The 17990-nt window shown below is 55.1% G+C and overlaps 1 protein-coding gene across 3 annotated transcripts in view; it reads left to right on the plus strand.

Moving 5' to 3' along the window:
- ARHGEF10 (Rho guanine nucleotide exchange factor 10) overlaps window positions 1-17990 on the plus strand; it is a 105859-nt gene that overhangs the window by 47174 nt on the left and 40695 nt on the right. For 2 of the 3 annotated variants that reach the window (XM_044912810.1, XM_021694102.1), the window contains exons 8-16: window positions 13-176; window positions 2070-2186; window positions 4684-4798; window positions 8010-8116; window positions 10932-11009; window positions 11265-11444; window positions 13039-13155; window positions 13760-13852; window positions 17086-17256. In XM_044912810.1, the coding sequence (XP_044768745.1) occupies window positions 13-176; window positions 2070-2186; window positions 4684-4798; window positions 8010-8116; window positions 10932-11009; window positions 11265-11444; window positions 13039-13155; window positions 13760-13852; window positions 17086-17256 (1142 nt within the window). The remainder of the gene's footprint in view (window positions 1-12; window positions 177-2069; window positions 2187-4683; window positions 4799-8009; window positions 8117-10931; window positions 11010-11264; window positions 11445-13038; window positions 13156-13759; window positions 13853-17085; window positions 17257-17990) is intronic. The other variant, XM_021694103.1, reaches the window with a different exon arrangement.

Below are 17990 nucleotides of genomic sequence, written 5' to 3' on the forward strand. Positions count from 1 at the left end.
TCTTGCCCTCAGATGAAATGATTTACGATGACGTTGAGAATGGAGAGGAAGGTGGGAACAGCTCTTTGGAATACGGCTGGAGCTCAAGTGAATTCGAAAGCTACGAGGAGCAGAGTGACTCGGAGTGCAAGAACGGGGTCCCCAGGTCCTTCCTGCGCAGTAGCCACAAAAAGCAAGTATGTGTTCAGTCTGTGTGGGAGACAGCGTATCTCCCGGTAGCACGTGAACAGGCCTCTGAAATTTGCATCCCGTGATATTTAAGTGTTCTTGATGATGTTGGCACGTAGTGTGAGGAAGGTGTAAGCAGTAGGGAAGGGGTCCCTGATTTGACCTCGTGTGTATAATCATAGCAGGATGGGAAATTCAGTTTTTACAAACACACTCAGAAGGCCCTCAGTGACTGTTCTCTGCATTGTTTGTGCACAGATAGGCACGACTTCCGGGCACCCCGAGTGGACAGCGTCAGGTCTCTGTGAGATGCAGATGGTGTTGAAGGACAGAGCCCCTGAGCTGCCTGAGTGGAGTGTGTGTGTGCACGCGTGTGCGTGACCCCTGAGGTCAAGGTCTGAAGAAGAGCTTCAGAGATCAGGAGCGTGAATTCTAGAACTGGTTGCTGGGCTCTGGCTGTTTGTGAATGGGGTCATCTGCACTCACGCTCACCAATGTGTCTGCAGGCTTCACGGGCTTTCTGTGTGAGGCTGAGCGTCCGGCCACAGGCACAGGGAGACTGGCCCGTGTGACACTGTGGGCAAATCACCGGCCCCACCTGCACCCAGGGAGCAGAGTGGTGGGTTTTTGGCTGTGGCTCCCATGTGTGTCCAGCTTGTATGTGGTTACGGGTCACCTGGTGTTCTCATACTCTGGGAACTAGCTTCATGAAGCCCAGAAGAACCTACCCCTTTGTGTAGGTCACCTGAGCACATCACATCATTACAGCCTTCCCTTGGACCCCTTACCGGCACTCAGCACAGCTGAGACTAACGGGCGAGGGAAGCCGTAGTCACGTTGACTCCATGCACCTGCCACGCTGGGCTTACGTTGAGATTGGAGAGCCATGCCTGGAGGCCTCGGAAGAATGGCTAAAACACTCTTCAGTTTCCTTCTGTTGGCGGGCTGGGTGTCAGGTGCCCACGGACCAGCCACTCCCACACTTACTGAAAGACTGTATTCCTCGCCTTCTGAATGGAACTCTGTTCCCGGGCAGGCCCCCCGAAATGCCAAGTGAGAGGCCGCTTCCCAGCAGGTGAACGGCCCACAGGGTGGCTCATGAGTGTGGGATAATCACATGGGCATCCTCCTCCCTCCCTTGCCCCAGCTTGGCCGCACCCTGGGGCGGCTGGGAGGACGGTCATCAAGATAGGGCCGTGGGAAGGACCGGGCATTCTCGTTTAAGTCATGATTTAAAAACGGCCTACTGAACGAACACTCTTAGGTTGTTGACTAGTCAACTAAAAAAAGCCCAAATTTTTAATGAAAATTTGCTTAAAGTGTCTTTTCCTGAGCTGATGTGGGAAACATTTGCTGGAGAAGCCTTGAGGCCTTGGTTTCCGTATCTGAGGTTGTGTGATCACGTGGACAGTGTTTTGCAGGATTTCTCCCCTTCCCCGTCCGCTGAGACAACAAACGTTACGTCAGTTTGGAGGCTTAAAAATGTGTCCTGTCCGTTCCCAAATCATGATGCCCTGTATGTAGGGGCAGTCCTGAACTCGGGTATCGTCTGCCTTGGTGCTGACACAAAAGAATAGTTTTATACCTTGTTTACTTACATGTTTGATCATCTTAATGTCATCAGAATGCAGGGGAAGGAGGCCCCAGCTCCTTTGGTTCCCATAGTCGCTCTTGGCTGGCGTAGAAAAGTCTCCAGTCTGGCTCGTCCGCAGTTGCCTCCTTGCCCCACGTGTTGACTTCCTCATGTTTATGTCTCAGGAGTTGGTGGGCCAGACTTGGGGCTCCCCGTGGGGCGTGGGGTCCCGCAGACGCCACCCCCGCCACGTCCTCTCAACGTAAGACGGTCTCCCGGTTCCGGAAGGAGCGTCCTTGTGAAAAGATTGTCTCTCTCTGTGCTGTAGCTTTCCCATGACCTAACCCGTTTCAAGGAGCACTATGAGAAAAAGATGAGAGCTTTGATGGCAAACACGGTGGGAGCCACAGAGATGCAGCAGCTAAAGCAGAGACATGAACTCAAGGTAGTGTGGCTCATTTTTTGACCAGCTGCGTTGAACGTGCTTGTTCAGAGACAGGCCGTGCCTTTGCAAGAAGCCCCACGGCCACCAAGTTGGCCCTTTTTAACCCAACAGTGGTTCTCAAAGTGTGGTCTTGGGCTCCCAGGTGTCCCCAAGGCCCGTGTGGCGCGCTCACATTAGGTCTGAGACGCTGTTTACCCTCTGTCTCCCTCGTGCGCTTACCGCGGACGGGAGCGTCCCCGAGGCCCCGCTCTGTGTGGCACACCGCAGCCTTGGCCTGTAGGGTCCGCCATCTTTGAGATGCCGGAGAGATTTCCAGACGTGCGCGGCCGCACCACCTATCTTGTCGTTGGGGAGATACAGTGGTGTTTCATGAATGCGCTGCTTCGGTAACACGGAACAGGTTTATTATTATTCCTAAATGAATGTTCAGAAAAGTTTGATATTTTTCTCAATTTTAACCCTTCGTCCAGCAAGCGTAGACCAGTGAAAGCCAGATGAACAGAGCTCATAGGGCCAGCAAGTTGGAAAACCGCTAGGTTTGAACGTGGTGGCGGTCGGTCCTTGCGGAGGTGTTTTAAAAGGGCACTGTCAAGTAACGTTCACGTCCGTTAGGTCTCTTGTCCTTCCGACGTTCTGCGACTTGTTTGCACGTGTTAAATAGCGTCTAACTGAAGATAGATGTTCGCTTCCGTTGCGGTCGCCTGCTGGATTCCGGGGTGTCCCTGTGTCCTGGGCTTCCCAACGCAGGAGCGAAACTCGGGGGGTCACGTCTCTTCCTTCAGCCCAGCCTCTGGCTGGCTCCCGTGCACGAATCTAAGGCAGCAGGCCACACGGGAGTGTCTGGGGCCTGGCGCGATCTTGCAGAGAGCGGAGAGCGCAGTCCTTGGTCACGGGGAGGCGTGAAGGAGGCCAGCTTGGTGGAGGAGTTTGGAAGCAGGTGTGTGGCGGGGAGAGCAGCATGTGCTGGGAAGCGGGGAGCAGTGAGACACGGTAAGTAATTAGGGCCAGGCCAAGCAGACCCCCTTCATCCAGTAAGAAGCAGACACTAGGACGGGGCGGGAGCCCTGGCTCTGTCTCCTGGCCGCTGCGTGATCTGGACGGGCACCGCAGCTCCCCAGAACCTGGGTGTTCATCGCTGCTCAAGGACCAGGCGCTTTGCAGGCTGGCCCCCTTTGGTCGTCTGTTTGCAATTCTCTGGTTCTCATCTGAGGGACCCTGGCCAGGGTCCGGCTGAAGACTGAGGTAAGGGAGATGAAGTCTGGGAAGGCTGTTGGGTCAGGAGAAGACGCAGAGGTGTCTTGCAGGCAGGTGAGCAGTGGGGGGGGGGGGGGTGCAGGTGGAGGCCCCAGCAGCGGCCGGCAGGGGAGGTGGCCCGTGTGGTGAAGGGCACGTCCCCAGGAAGGGGAGGAGGGGATGCAGGACTCAGGAGCTGCGGTGGCCGTGCCCTGTGGACGTTGGAGCAGGGTCCCGGCTAGCGAGCATGGACGTGGTTTGGGTGCAGCTGGTGGAGGCTCGGGGGGCTAGAGGACGCGCAGGGACAGCCAGGGCCGCGGTCCGTGTCTGACACCAGTGTGTGCCCCGGGAGGTACCCGGGCCCTGATGGTCCGGCCCCGAGACACACTGGCAGGGTTGAAATCTGTCCAGTGTCAGGAGGGAATCGGCAGGAGGACCAGGGCGGCAGGCAGTGCAGGGTCCCTTGGACTGGGTGCTGGTTTGTCTGGAGGAGGCCATCTGGGGTTTCTCTAAAAGAATCACTTGGAGCCCGATGGCCAGTACCTCAGACCTTAGAGTTTTTGAGAATAGGGAGGTAAGAAGCCAAAGCAGGTCGTTGCGGCTCTGAGCCCCGACGGCTGGTGTGTGTGTGTGTGTGTCCTTGGGCTCTGGGTTTAGGGAACCAGAACCCCTACACGGCACTCTGGTGGGAGGTGGGGTTCTGGCTCCCCACAGCCCGCAGCGGGGCCCGAGCAGCCCGTGGGCGCCCCTGTAAGCCATGGACTTGCCTCCCGGGGAGCTCAGGAAGGCAGCTGGGGGGCTGTCATGCCGTGCCCTGCGTGCGCCCTGTGACCCGGGCCCGCCACGTAACTGTGTGTGCTCTCGATTCCCTGCCTCTGAGGTCTGCAGAGCACTGTGTCCGTGAGTCGTCCCCGGAGTGACGGAGACTGACCTTACACGCAGCGGAGACCCTCCCCTCCCCCCTCCCCCAGGTCGAGGAAGGGCTGGTTGTTCAAGTGCGCTTTTCTTTCTTTCCTTCCTTCTTTCTTTTTTGTTAAACACACAAAACATGGCCCGAGCCACACACACACACACACACACACACACACACATGCATGCATGCATGCACGCACAACAAGCAAGTGAGCCCCCCCGCCCCGGCCACAAAGCCAACTTGAGGGCACGTTTTAAGACCAAGCTACTTGACAGTATTCTTTTAAAATAAAAGCAGCAAGTGAAGTTTTATCGACAGTGTCACTTCTCATGTTTCCCGCTCTTCTTACAGATGCAGAAGCTCATGAAGGCCGCCAAGGAGGGCACGAAGGACGGGCTCGAGAAGACAAAGGCCGCCGTGAAGAGAGGCCGCTCTCTCATTCGGACCAGGTCCTTCATGGCTCCAGGTGTGTGGCCTGGCTTGCAGACCCGTCCGTCACACAGCATGTTGGTGGCGTGGAGTGCAGCTATGGGCTCGTCACGAGCACCCCCCTCAGCACCGTGCTCGTCGCTGGGATTTGACTTAGCTGGGCCACCTGGGTCTCCCCTCCCAGATGGGGGGAGGGCGTGCTCTCTCAGCTGAGGACATGCTCGGACCTGTGCAGTAGCCCAGGGATGGACATGCACACACACAACGGGCAACAGAAAGTTGAGTGAATTCTCATGGGTGGTAGACTTCACTTCTCTTTCTCTGGTCTCCTCTCAGCACACCGGCCCTTTATGAACCCCCGCCCTGGGGACTTCACTCTCTGCTCTCTCTCCCAAAATCCCCTTGGGTATCGGACCTCAGTCAGTTTGGATTCTCAGCAACTTTATTCTTTTTCTTTTTTTTTTTTTAAGACTTTATTTATTCATTTGAAAGAGAAAGGGGGGGTGGGGACAGAGGGAGAGGGAGAAGCAGGCTCCCCGCCGAGCAGGGACCCAGACATGGGACTTGATCCCAGGACCCTGGGATCATGACCTGACGCTTAACCGACTGAGCCACCCAGGCGCCCCAGCAAGTTTATTCTTGATAAGGCATAATAATGGATGATCTGTTCACTGAGTGTAGGTTCTCTTGTGTATGTGTATTTCCCAGAAAGACACAGGCTAAGAGGGCTTGTTCCAAGCAGGGATTTTAGGAACCCTTTTGCTGGTGAGGAAAGATCTGGGATGATTCCAGAAGTTTCAGGTTTCCCGAGGCTCTCGGCAGAGGGATTCAATGATGAATCTGCGTCAGAGAGAGAGGTTGTGTCTGGAGTGTTCCATGTGGACAACAAGCTGTGGACCGAGGATTATCTGACGTCTGGGAAGATGTCTTCACATGGGTGCGTTAGTACAAGACAGCTGGCTACCTACACGGCGGCTGGGAGCGTACTTCCCTGGAGTGGGCGGCGGGACCCTGACAGATTCCTTGAAGAACTCGACTTTGTTCTTTGCACAGTGTTCTGAGAGATGAGCTGCTGCACACGTAGCATTTGCTGGTAGCCGTGCCTGGAAAGCACCGTGAAACCGCGCTTCCATAAGGAGCAGTCTCGGAGGACAGTGTGTAATGGGTGCTAAAACGAACTAGAGTCTTGTATGAATTCTAGTCCTAGAGAAATCTTCAGCGTCTTGAAACAAGATGCAGAAAAGGCTGTCAGGAGCCCCAGTGGGTTACTTGGGAAGGAGACGGCTGAGTGGGGAGGTTCTGGTAACAGCGTGTGCCCTGATCGGCTACTGGCAGCGTGCCGGGCACCCCCAGGACAAACCCCTTCACAGGGGGCCCGGGCAGGTCTGACAGGTGCCCAGGCTGGGATTTGGGGCCCCACCCCAGACCCTGAACAGGAATCTGCAGGCCAGCACCCAGCACACAGGATGGGCAGGGAGCCCCAAGCTGGGCAGGGAGGAGGTCTATGGGGACCCCCAGAGGGGTGCGGCCGTTGGTCAGGTGCCTCCCTGAGCCCAACGACCTTAGTTTCCCAAGATATAAAATGGGAAGATGGGACTGAATTAGTGGTTCTTAAACCTGGATGTACTCATGAATGAAGTGGGAGCATTTAACAAATCCCATGTACCCAGGCTCAGCAGCTCTGGGACCGATCCGTGAAACCCGAGGGGGGGACCCTGGATACCAGAAGGTTCTGTTCTGTCTCTTTTTAAGACTTTGTTATTTAAGATCAATTTTAGATTCACAGCAAAACTGAGCAGAAGGTGCAGAGATTTTCCATATATCCCCCTCCACGCACCGCCTCCCCAACCCTAGCTTCCCCACCATCTTGGTGGATTTGTCGCCGCTGATGAACCCACGCGGACACATCATCATCCGGAGTCCGCAGTGTACATTTACACGGTTTCCTTCTCAATGCGGTGCCTTCTGTGGGTTTGGACACAAGTCCAGTGACAGGTACCCACCGTTAGAGTACCACACAGAGTAGCTTCACGGCCCTGAAAGTCCCCTGTGCTCCACCTGCTCATTCCTCTCTCCACCACAACCCCTGGTAGCCTCTGATCTTGTCACTGTCTCTGTGGTTTTGCTTCCCCAGATTGTCAGAGTTGGAGTCCGACCGTGCGTGGACTTCTCAGACCGGCTTCCTTCACTTAGTCACATGCCCTTGAGGCTCCCCCACGTGTGTTCGTGGCTTGAAGGCTTGTTTCTTTGTAGCGCTGAACACCATCCCGCATCTGGGTGGACTGCAGCTTTTATGTCCATCACCTGCTGCAGGGCATCTTGGTGGCTTCAGGTTTTGGCAGCAATGAGTCAGCTGCTGTAAACATCCATTGCAGGTTGTATGTGGACATAAGTTTTCAGCTCCTTTGGCTAAATACAGAGGAGTGTCATTGCTGGATTGTAGGGTAAGAGTGTGTTTACTTTTGTTAAGAAAGCGCCAAACTGTGCTCCAAAACGTCTGCGCCACTCTGCACCCCGCCGGCCGTGCGTGGGGGCCCCCGATGCTCCGTGCTCTCGCAGCACGTGGTGTGGTCGGCGCTCCGGATTTGGGCTGCTCTCGTGGGTGTGTAGACACTGGTAGGTTCTTACAAGCTCCTCACAAACGTTTCTGTGCAGCCAGGCTTTTGGAGATTGGAATTTGATCATCTCTGGGCTCCTGTTACCTAAAAACCCCTTTGCTTTTCTGTTTTCCAGCATTCTGTGGATTATTTAGCTATAGCCAAGTTTTTAAAGATCAATTGAGTTTTGGTCTCAGTGTTTTGATTTGATGGTAGCTGTGCTTTCCCAGGGAGCAAGGCAGACAGAAAGTCAAGAAATAACACTGAGTCTCCACTTAGCTTTCGTCGATTACTGAGCGAGTGTTCTTAGCTGCCCTTCTTTGTTTCTGAATGAGGTATTTTATAGATTAAGAAATTGAAGTATTTAGTTCTGACTTACCAACCAGGTATTGAAAGGACACCTCTGCCTTTTGAAATTAAACGTCCAAGTATTGAAAACTTCAGATACCGATGGACATTGTGTTCCTCTGGTGGAAAGGCTATTTTCTTGGGTTTTCTTGTTAAAATTTCAATTTAATCATGGCCCAGTGGAACATAAGCACGGAAAATCAAAGTGTCTGCCCAAAGCGTTGGTTTTTTTTTTTCCCACGCTGTAATATTATGAATATATTGTTTCAAGGTCCAACTAGTGCATTCTGACTTTTCTTTAAGATCACAGACCCTGTCTTGAAGAGGAGCAGAATTTATTTATTGATGTTGACTGCAAACATCCAGAAGCCGTCCTCACCCCGATGCCTGAAGGTCTATCTCAGCAGCAGGTAGGATGGGGGGCTGCTTCCTGGCGTGGCTGTGTCCCCCCGGCCGAGCCCCCGCCATCCCCCGCTCGTGGCCCCTCTGTGGCCTCGGTGGCCGCGGGCTCTCTGGCCCACGTGTGTTTGGGTATCACCCCCCGAGTAAGTGTGAGATGGGTATGGGTGTGATTTATACCGGTTCTTACTGGCAGGTGACTTTACCGAGAGACACTAGCGTGTACGTGGTGCCTCACACGCAGAGTAAAAGATTTCCAGCAACTGGTGAAATCAGCAGGATATCAGTGAATTTCTTAGCCTCTGGAAAGAGGTAGCAGAGGGAAAAAAATGCGGTGGTGTCCATTTGATGATCTTTGGGTAAAAGGAAAAGAAAGCCTGAGGACCAGAGCGTGGAGCAGAGTTCGGGGCTTTCGGGGGGCCCTGGAGAGTTCTGTGCGGGGTCAGCGTGATGCACGTCCTGGAGACACACAGCGCTAGGTAGACACGTGTGGAGAGCGGCGCGGCTCGGAACAAGGTGGTGACAGTGCCAAGGTCAGAGTCTGAACAAAGAGCTGAGTTGGGAGGATGCCCAGGGGCCCTCAATCGTTGTCTGCAGACTAGGAAGCTCAGGTTTCACGGGAGTTGAAGGGGGAGCCCGCGCAGCAGGGCTGACAGGACGAGGAAGCGTGTCTGTGGGCCGTGGCTGATCTGTGAGCCCGTCGGGGGCGAAGGAGGACGTGGCGACGGGTGTGTGGGGCCGCCATGGGCACCCACACTGTGCGCCGCCCACACGAGCGTGCCGCGTGTCATTAAGTGCTTGCACATCCCTCCGTGTCCGCGCGCACGTCCCACGGGAGGCCGCCGCGGCTCCGGGGAGGCCGATGGTGGGGGTGGCGCCCTGCCCCGGGCGCAGTAGGGCCCGACGCCTCAGCCAGGTCTCTGATCCCCAACCTAAAATCCTAAATCCTGTCAGTCAGTTGGACGGACCGTAAATGCTCTGCGCTGTCTGGTGCTCCCTGGGGACGTGTGGCTGCGATCCCCGCGGGGCGCGGTGCTGGCTGTCCTGGTCTGTGGTTCACCCGCTGCTCTCCAGCCCCGGTTGGAGAAAGGGCCTTGAGTTCTCGAAAACACCCTTGATGTTCCTTTGAGGTCTCTCTACCTGGGTCCCTCCTGCCCCACTCCTGTGCGGCCTGGGGCTCTGACCACTAATGGGGTCTCCGTGCTCATTCCTGGCGGGACACAGTGTGACTGGGACTTGGGTCCCCTTGTCTGAGGACGTGGTGTCGGGTGAAGCAGGGCCCTGCCTCCCAGCAAGCACAGGTGGGACACCGTGACGTAGTGGCGGACAGCTGTGTAGAGGACATGGGACCTGACCTCTCAGAGTCCTCTCAGGGCTGTTACAAATGTCTGTAATTTCCTGGGTTTGACCCCAGATCTTCCGCCTGAGGAGACTTGCAGCATCTGGGATCTGAATTCGGGAGAAGGGTGGCGGAGATGGGCCCTCTGCTAGTTTGGGGAGTGACTGGGTTGTGGGGTCTAGCCTTCCTCGTGGAGCGCGGGGTCAGTGCCCAGACTCCTGAGTGTGAACGGGGCCGGGCGGCTGGCAGCCTCGCGGGGGCCTCTTTTAACCCCAGACCCTTCTGTACTCTTTACCTGCCCTGGAAGCGCTGGTTTTTATCTTAATTTTGTGAATTTGAGTGGTCCTTTTTGTGGAGAGAGTCGCTCCCTTGTCAGTCACGTTTTGTAAGACTCCATAGCTCTGGAATGTTCTGCACTGTGGAAAATGCCGTCTCCACCCGCTGGGTGGCGTTGTGGTTCCTGTCGCGAGCCTCCCCTCCTCCTCGCAGGCCTGGGGGGCGGGGGGCTGGGGCGTGTGTGGTCTAGAGGCAGCCTTCCTGTAATTTTGTGCTCGTTTTCCATTTACTGGCAAAAATAACTTGCCAGACTATGTCTAGGCTTGATGGAAGTGCCCAGCATCATCACTGGCCTTTAACAGGAACTGTGCGCCCAGAGTCTCGTCCCCGTGCTTGACTGGCCTGCGTGTTTGAGGCGGGAGCCGCTCGCTGGCCTTAATCCACAAGCTGCACCCCCCCCCCCCGCCCCTTCCTGAGTGTGTCTTCGCTTGGTCAAAAGCTCTCGAGCCAAAATAATCTACTCTTCCACCTTTCTTTCTTCCTTTTTTTGTTTTTTAAGATTTTTATTTATTTATTTGACAGAGAGAGACACAGCGAGAGAGGGAACACAAGCAGGGGGAGTGGGAGAGGGAGAAGCAGGCCTCCCGCGGAGCAGCGAGCCCGATGTGGGGCTCGATCCCAGGACCCTGGGGTCATGACCTGAGCCGAAGGCAGACGCCCAACGACGGAGCCACCCAGGCGCCCCTGGTCTTCCACATTTCAAAGCTGTTTCTCCTTCTACAACTTGGCAATAATAACTTCACTCGATCTATTCCGCTACTAGCATTCTTTAAGTCAAGACTGGAACGGCTCTTTTCATGCTTTAGTCCTACGTGAAACATCCCGTAACGCAGCGTAGGGCCCAGAAGATACCGTTACTTCAGCTCATAGTTGTTGACGTTCCTACTGTAACGTCACTTATCTCGCTGTCCTTACAGTTTGTAATTTGAGGTTTGACCTATTTCGTGACCGTGGCAACAGGGAAAGTAGGTTTTGTGCCTGTAACGTTAGCTAACGCACCGTTCAAAGCGCCCTAGAGGCCTGTGGATGTTTCCTTTGCCTCCTGTTTTGAGGACCAAGAAACAGAACAAGAAAGTTCTTTATCCACAAGAAGTGAAATTTCTGTTTTCTGCAGCAGTTTGCTTACCGCTGTGTTTTCCAACCGCCAACAGGTCGTGAGAAGATACATCCTGGGCTCAGTGGTCGACAGCGAAAAGAACTACGTGGATGCTCTGAAGAGGATTCTGGAGGTACCGAAACGTCGTGTCACGGGGGAGACTCGGGCCTCACAGGCCTTTTGCACACCCGCGGGTTTACGTGCGCACACGAACCATGACGTGATCACAGTGGCAGAAGTCCCAGGACACGCTGAGTGTTGGGTCTGTGTGTGGACGTGAAGAGCCGTGGGGTTTGCGTGAACCGTGACGTACGTGAGGGGATGTCTCCGTATGTTTTCAGCGCACCCTCTAAAGAGCCTGTCCCGTCTTCCCGCGTGTCTTCGTTAGCAATACGAGAAGCCGCTGTCGGAGATGGAGCCAAAGATCCTGAGCGAGAGGAAGCTGAAGGTGGTGTTCTACCGAATCAAAGAGCTGCTGCAGTGCCACGGCATGTTCCAGATTGCGCTGGCCAGCCGCGTGGCTGACTGGGACTCCGTGGAAACCATCGGGGACGTCTTCGTGGCTTCGGTAATTGCTGGCGGACCCCGCCGCCCCACGGGGCTCGCCTGTGCTTTGCCCTGGTTTCCGTGCTCGGGGGACACCTCACGCTGGGTGTCCGGGTTAGCAGCGGGCCTCGGTGCCGTCCGGGTCCACCGTGGGGTCACAGTGCTGTGCTCAGCGCACACGAGGCGAGGGCTCAGGTGCACGTGGTCAGGACACCCTCCGGAGGCTCGCCGGGCGTGTACCTGGGATGCCACCAGCTCTATCCTGTGCCTCACGGCGCAGTGGGAGCAGGGCTTTGGTGGCTCACAGAGCCGGGGCTCTGTGGACGGTGTGCCGCTCTGTCCCACTCACCCCCGGGGCAGGTGGGTCTCGCCCTGCTCCCTGTCCCTGTCGGGGGGCAGCGGAAAATACCCACGTGTCCCCTCCAGCCAGTACTCTGTGGCCCGGGCCCTGTTGTGCAGACGCCGTCTCGAGGCCTCTGCTGACACAGGACGCGGTGGCGTGCATTCACGTTTCCCGCCCTGGAAACCAGCAGCCTCCTGTGTGCATCGGCAGTTCTGAGCCCTTTCATCCGTGTCCTGTTTATGAACCATGTGTATTATGCTTAGTAAGTCTTCTGTCTAGACGTGGGAGCTTACGGGAGCAAAGGGGTATCAGATTGAAGGTTCAAGTGGCCGTTTAAGCGAATGCTGTAATAATGACACGAAAAACCTTTTCTTTTTCCCTATAGAATTGTGTGGGCTTGATGACGTATGTAAATTACAGGACGTGTATAAATTACAGGATGCCTCGAACACAACACGGGAACAGGAGTTCTTACTAAAATACTTGCATGATGCCTTTTAGGGATCTTTATGGAAAACAAAGAGGAAACCGCATATTTACTTTGCAGTTGCATTTTCTGGCTGTTTTACGCGTTCACTGTCTACAATTACTCTATCTTCTTGAAATATTGACCTTGGCGACATTTTTTTTTAAAAGGAAAAAAACTTAGACAATATATAGTTGAGATGAAAGCATTTTTTCTGTAAGTGACGGTCACATCAGATACCTGCTCATGGATATGCCTGTTTATTTTGAGAATTTGTGGGCTCTTAGAATACCAGAGGGAGGCCTCTTGGTGTTTCTAGGGAAACAGGACAGGGACCAGCGTGGCCCCTCCGCCAGAGAAGCAGGAGGGAATCAGTTTCCTTCCTCCCCCGGAGCATTTCCAGGGGACGCTCAGGGCCCGCCAGGCAGGCTGTAGGGGCCTGCATGGCGTCCTCCTCTGGAGGTGAAATCCAGAGTGAGGACTGACCGGAAGCTAAAGACAGGTGTCTGTAGTCAGGGACACCGCTTAGCTGAAGGCCAGACCGCCAGGGACGGGAACAAGGATGCCGACAAGCACATTGGGGTGAGCGAAGTGAGATCGACCCACTGTTGAAACAATTCCCAACAAGTTTGCTTAAAGAAGAAGAAAAACCACACGGGGTCGTAATGAAGTGTGCCCTGTGGAAACATCGCAGTGACTGAGAGCTTACTTTTAGGGCAGGTTTCGGATCTTCTATCACGTCCTGGAGGAGGGAGGCCCTGGGCTCTGCGCACTGCTGATAGTTCTCACTGTTCTCCGTTATTTCAGTTTTCCAAATCCATGGTGCTCGATGCCTATAGCGAGTACGTGAATAATTTCAGCACAGCGGTGGCAATCCTCAAGAAAACGTGTGCTACAAAGCCTGCTTTTCTCGAGTTTTTAAAGGTAAGCACTTTTTTTTTCATCTTGGGTTTTCACACCCTCTGGCAACTCCTGTTTGGGGTTCTGGGGTATTTTTCTTCTTTTTTTTAAAGATTTTATTTATTTGAGAGAGAGTAAGTGAGAGAACACAAGCAGGGGGAGTGGGAGAGGGAGAAGCAGGCTCCTGGCTGAGCAGGGAGCGATGCGGGGCTCGATCCCAGGACCCCGGGATCCTGACCTGAGTGGAAGGCAGATGCTTCAACAGCTGAGCCACCCAGGCGCCTCTCTATTTTTTTGTAAATGCAGTTTTCGGGTGGTTGTAGAATCTCAGAAACTAGCTCAGTCCCTAGAAGGTTGAAATGCGTTTGTAAATGGACAAACCCTGCCTGGCAGTCAGAGGTGGCCCGTAAAGCATCGAATGCAAACACGCTCTGGACTCAGAGGCGCAAGCATTTGTGTGGTGCAATCCAGGTGTGGGGAGGATTTTGCAGCAAATCTGCATGCACTGTCTCCATTGAGTGAAGACGGGAGTGGGCTCTGGGCCTGCTGAGGCGTCTGTGTTGTGGCGGGACCGAGGTGGGGACCCCCGCAGCCCCGAAGCGCGAGTAAGCCGGGCTTCTCCCCACAGCAGTGCCAGGAGTCCAGCCCTGACCGTGTCACGCTCTACAGTCTGATGATGAAGCCCATACAGAGGTTCCCACAGTTCATTCTGCTGCTCCAGGTAAGGACGCACACCTTTCCCAGCATCTGCCTGACAGCCGCATCTGTGCTCCCGGTTCTGCCTCCGGCCTCCTCCGTCCTCCTTCCCCGAGCGGTTACGGGGGGGCAGAGTCGGGGGGTGCAGGCCCCGAGCGTGGACACGGCCGCGGACCCTCACCAGCCAGCTCCTGCAGGGGCAGAGGGGGCCGGACGCGGGTTCCCGAGGACAGAAAGGAATCTGCCCCCTTCTGGGGCGGGGTCTAGGTCAGGGTCTGGGTCTGGGGTCTGGTGGAAAAACGATCCACCCTCTGTGGCCAGAGGGGACGGGGGGCTCAGGAGCCCAAGTCACGATTCGGGCAAACTGTGCCTGTCGTGAGCGCGGTCTGCAGACGGTGCGTGGAGAGGCTCACCCGTGGACCCCAAGTGGTTGAAAACTAAGAGCATTCAAATTGGTGCATGTGTTGTTTCCGACAAACCTGGTTTTGAGGGCAGATGTGACGCATTCCATGTGGCGCTCGGTCTGTGTGCAGGCCCTGTCCTCCCCAAAGCCGGGGGCCCCGCCGCACAGAGGCGGATGGCGGGCTGTCTGAAGTGGCGTTTCTGAGGTCAGTCCGCGCCGGCTCAGATTCCTCAGGCGGCTCGGCGTGGCTTGCATTTGGGAACGCAGCAAAGGTGAACGGCGACATCGTCCCTGGAAATGGGCCGGCACTCGGCATTGTTGCCGAGGCCCCTTCCCTTGAGGTTGTGGTTGCTGTTGTGGCCGTCCAAATCTGTGAGAAGCGGACCTGCTAGGTAAAGTGCTCACAAAACCGAGGGCGAAAGCACACACACGTCCAGACTGTTCGTATCAGCTGCTTCCATGGCTAGTCTCATGGGCTGTTTCTGTCTTCCTCTCTCCCATGTTCCTTTTCCAGCGAGTGTCCGGTTATCATATGTACATATTAGATCCAGTTTCTGGTTTCCAACGTCCGTGTTAGAGTGTTAATAACAGAAGCTGTTTGCTTTCCCCTAAAATCAAAATATCCAGAAAACGTGTTTTATGTCTCCAGTTGTCCGGTATTTACCGAGCTCTTCAAATGTGGGAGGCTCCAGGTGGGTAGTTCGGTGAGGAAGGAAGACGGTAGGGAACCAGTTAGACAGTTCCTTCTCTAGCGAGGTGGGGACACAGGGACCAAGGGCAAAGACATAACCGCCTTATGACCCACGTGGCGCACGTTCAAACTCACATGCAAACTGTGCTTGGTGACGTGCTAGTGAATGCCTGGTTATCACTGGTCACCCACGACCCTGCTGGGTTTTCACGCCTCGCTCCTGAATAGTTTCTTGTTCCTAGTTAATTAAAGTTGGGTGTAGTTTTCGATCTAGCTCGTCAGCTTTTGGCCGTTAATAAATCATGGCAAACCTTTGGCCCAGGTGTTTACCAAATTATATATTTTGAGAAAGGGTGGGAAGGCCGTGGGAAAGAACAGAAGCATGAGCCCCGCGCCGGCTGGGAGCAGGGACGTGGTCCTGGGCGGCATTTCTCGGAGTTCGGCCTGAGGGCACCGCACTGGAGGAAGGTGTGGTGTGTTGTGGCACCTAGCTGCCCGTGGGCTCGGTGAGGTCAGTCCCTGTGTAGTGCTCCCTCCTCCCTCCCTGTCTGCCTGGGCCCCAGGAGGCTCACCGGAGAGCCGGGTTTCTGTGCGCGGCTTCCCTGGCAGGCGAGGGGGCGGCTCAGGGCGCGTCTGGGGCACTTAGGAAGATGCACGGTTGGACTCAGAGGGTGCAGTCCGTGCGGCTGACAGAATTGCATGGGTCGTCCAGGGACCCTGCTCTCAGTAAAGATGCTCCGGGAGCTGTTGCCTGAGGGGGACGCGGGGGCTGGTGGCCGGGCTGGAAGACGGGGCAGGCGTGTTCCCTCCCTCCTGAGTTCTGCTCTGCGCACGCGGGGAGGGATGGCATGGGGCCCGGCGTGCTTCCTTCCCCTGCCTTTGGCCCATCAGGCACCTGCTCTCCCTGTCTCTGCCCTGATCCCAGCTCTCCTGGGATCACAGCCTTCCCTGATCCAGGGTAAAGCTGCATGGCCCCGGCTTTTCCGGGCCCGCTGGTTTGGGACACGTGGTCCCGTAGGACTCTCTGTCTCACTGTATCCTGCTGCCGTTCTCTGTCCCGTGTTGGACCAACATGAGTCTCAGTCTGGACAGAACGACAGATGTCCCTTTTTCCTTACTCGGTTCTCTCCCGGCATCTGGAGGACCCCCTGCCCCCCTCCACAGCTCCGCTGCTGTGGTGCTCGTCCTGGTCGCGCTCAGGTCCCGGGCCGGCTCCGCCAGCTCGTGACTTTGGAGCCAGAATCGTCGTGACATGACTTCGTGGCCTTGATAGGATTTGAAGTGACTCGTAGGGAAACAGGCGTACAGCACGGTATATACGGTCCTTTCAGACCGGAAATATGTCATCACTTCTGGAGGGTTGGTTTCTTCAGATGAAAAGCGGGTCACAAGCTGAGGGCCCGGTGGCATTCCCACGCCAGCTGAGCGGGCGTCAGCTTCGGGGCGGCTGGGCGAGAAGGGTGCTTCCGCACCGTCAGCAGAAGTCGGTGTGGTCTGCGTGAGCCAGCTGAGACACACTAAGGGTCCGGTGGGAAAGCGAGGTGACCCCCTCGGGACTGTCACTTAGATGTTGCTCCTGAACGCCGACTCCCGCGATGGACGCACGTGGCGCCGTTTTATCGGTCACCAGATTGTCGCTCCCTCGTCCTCCGTGCAACCTCCGCTTCCCTTGGTGACCCTGCGGACACGGACGGGAGGGTGTGTGGCCCCCTTGCAGCAGGGACGGGGTGGAGGCACGGGAGTAATGCCGCCCACTTCGCGTTTGGAAGCCGACCTTTGGGGCCTGGGTCCGCTGGTCCGACTCGGGTTGAGAGAGACAGGCCGGAGTTACCTTGAACGTAGCTACAGAGGGTGGGATGTTTCTCAGATGTGGCACGTTCGTATTTATAGTGCCCTTTATTGGGAATTGCTGTTTTTTTTCCCATTAGCAAAGCCATTTAATGAGTTCATTTTGTTTTTGCAAAAGGAGCTGTTCCAGTGTGTATCCAAATCGTGAGTCACTTGGCTTATTACTCTCTCCCCGGTGCTTATTTTATCCTCCCCCAGAAGTAGCTGATGCGGCCGTCAGACATTGAGGCTCCTAGCTCGGAGCGTGCGTGGGCAGCCACCTGCGCCCTCGGAACCAGCAGTCACACGTCTCCTTTTCACCGTCTTTCTCCCCCAGGACATGCTGAAGAATACATCCAAAGGCCACCCTGACCGGCTGCCCCTTCAGATGGCGCTGACAGAGCTGGAAACCTTAGCGGAGAAGCTGAATGAGAGAAAGAGAGACGCCGACCAGCGCTGCGAGATCAAGCACGTCGCCAAAGCCATTAACGAGAGATACCTGAACAAGGTTGACCGAGGCTTCTCAGTCTGTGCTGGGATTCAGTTTGCTTTGTACTAACAAGCCACCATTCTTCCTGCCACTTGCTACTAATCTTCTGGAAGCTTTGCAGTGATGCCGCAGCCCAGGGCCCTGCCTGGGAAGTCGATGGAGAGCATCGGGCGGGTCCGGGCGCGTTTTCTCGGGGAAGGGGCTCCCACAGTCACAAGACCCTCACACGGTCTGAATCTTCCTGCCAAAATGCGGTGTTTCCTCTTAGATGGTCGTAATCAAAGCAGAGGATGTTACATACGTTCTTATCTGTACCTGTCTTTGCATGGACTAAGCTGTGTTTATCGTGGAAACGTGAGGAAAATACAGCATGAAAGCAGTTCCTAGGCTGTATTTCTGCTTTATATTGACAAGTCCTCTTCCTGCAACAGCAAGCTGGTTTTATGTAGACTTCACCATACTTACTTACAGCCCTGGTCCACAAGAAGAGGTTCATCGATAGGAGCGGTGTTAAATAATTCCATATCGTATTTATCAATGCTAAAATCACTTTCGTTTCTGTCTGTAGGGGTAATTTCCTACCAGATAGTGACAGTCAGTGGCTTAATATAAGAACTTTAATACATTTTGAGGAATAGGTTTTTCCTGATCTTCTAAATGATTTATATAGGAATTTCTATGAGCTGAAAATTGCGTTAAGTGATGGTTATGTTGTTTAGGATCCTGCTTGCCTGTGGTAACAGTGCTTGCAA

This window comes from Neomonachus schauinslandi, chromosome 2 (assembly GCF_002201575.2).
Source record: "Neomonachus schauinslandi chromosome 2, ASM220157v2, whole genome shotgun sequence".
NCBI classification, from domain to species: domain Eukaryota; kingdom Metazoa; phylum Chordata; class Mammalia; order Carnivora; family Phocidae; genus Neomonachus; species Neomonachus schauinslandi.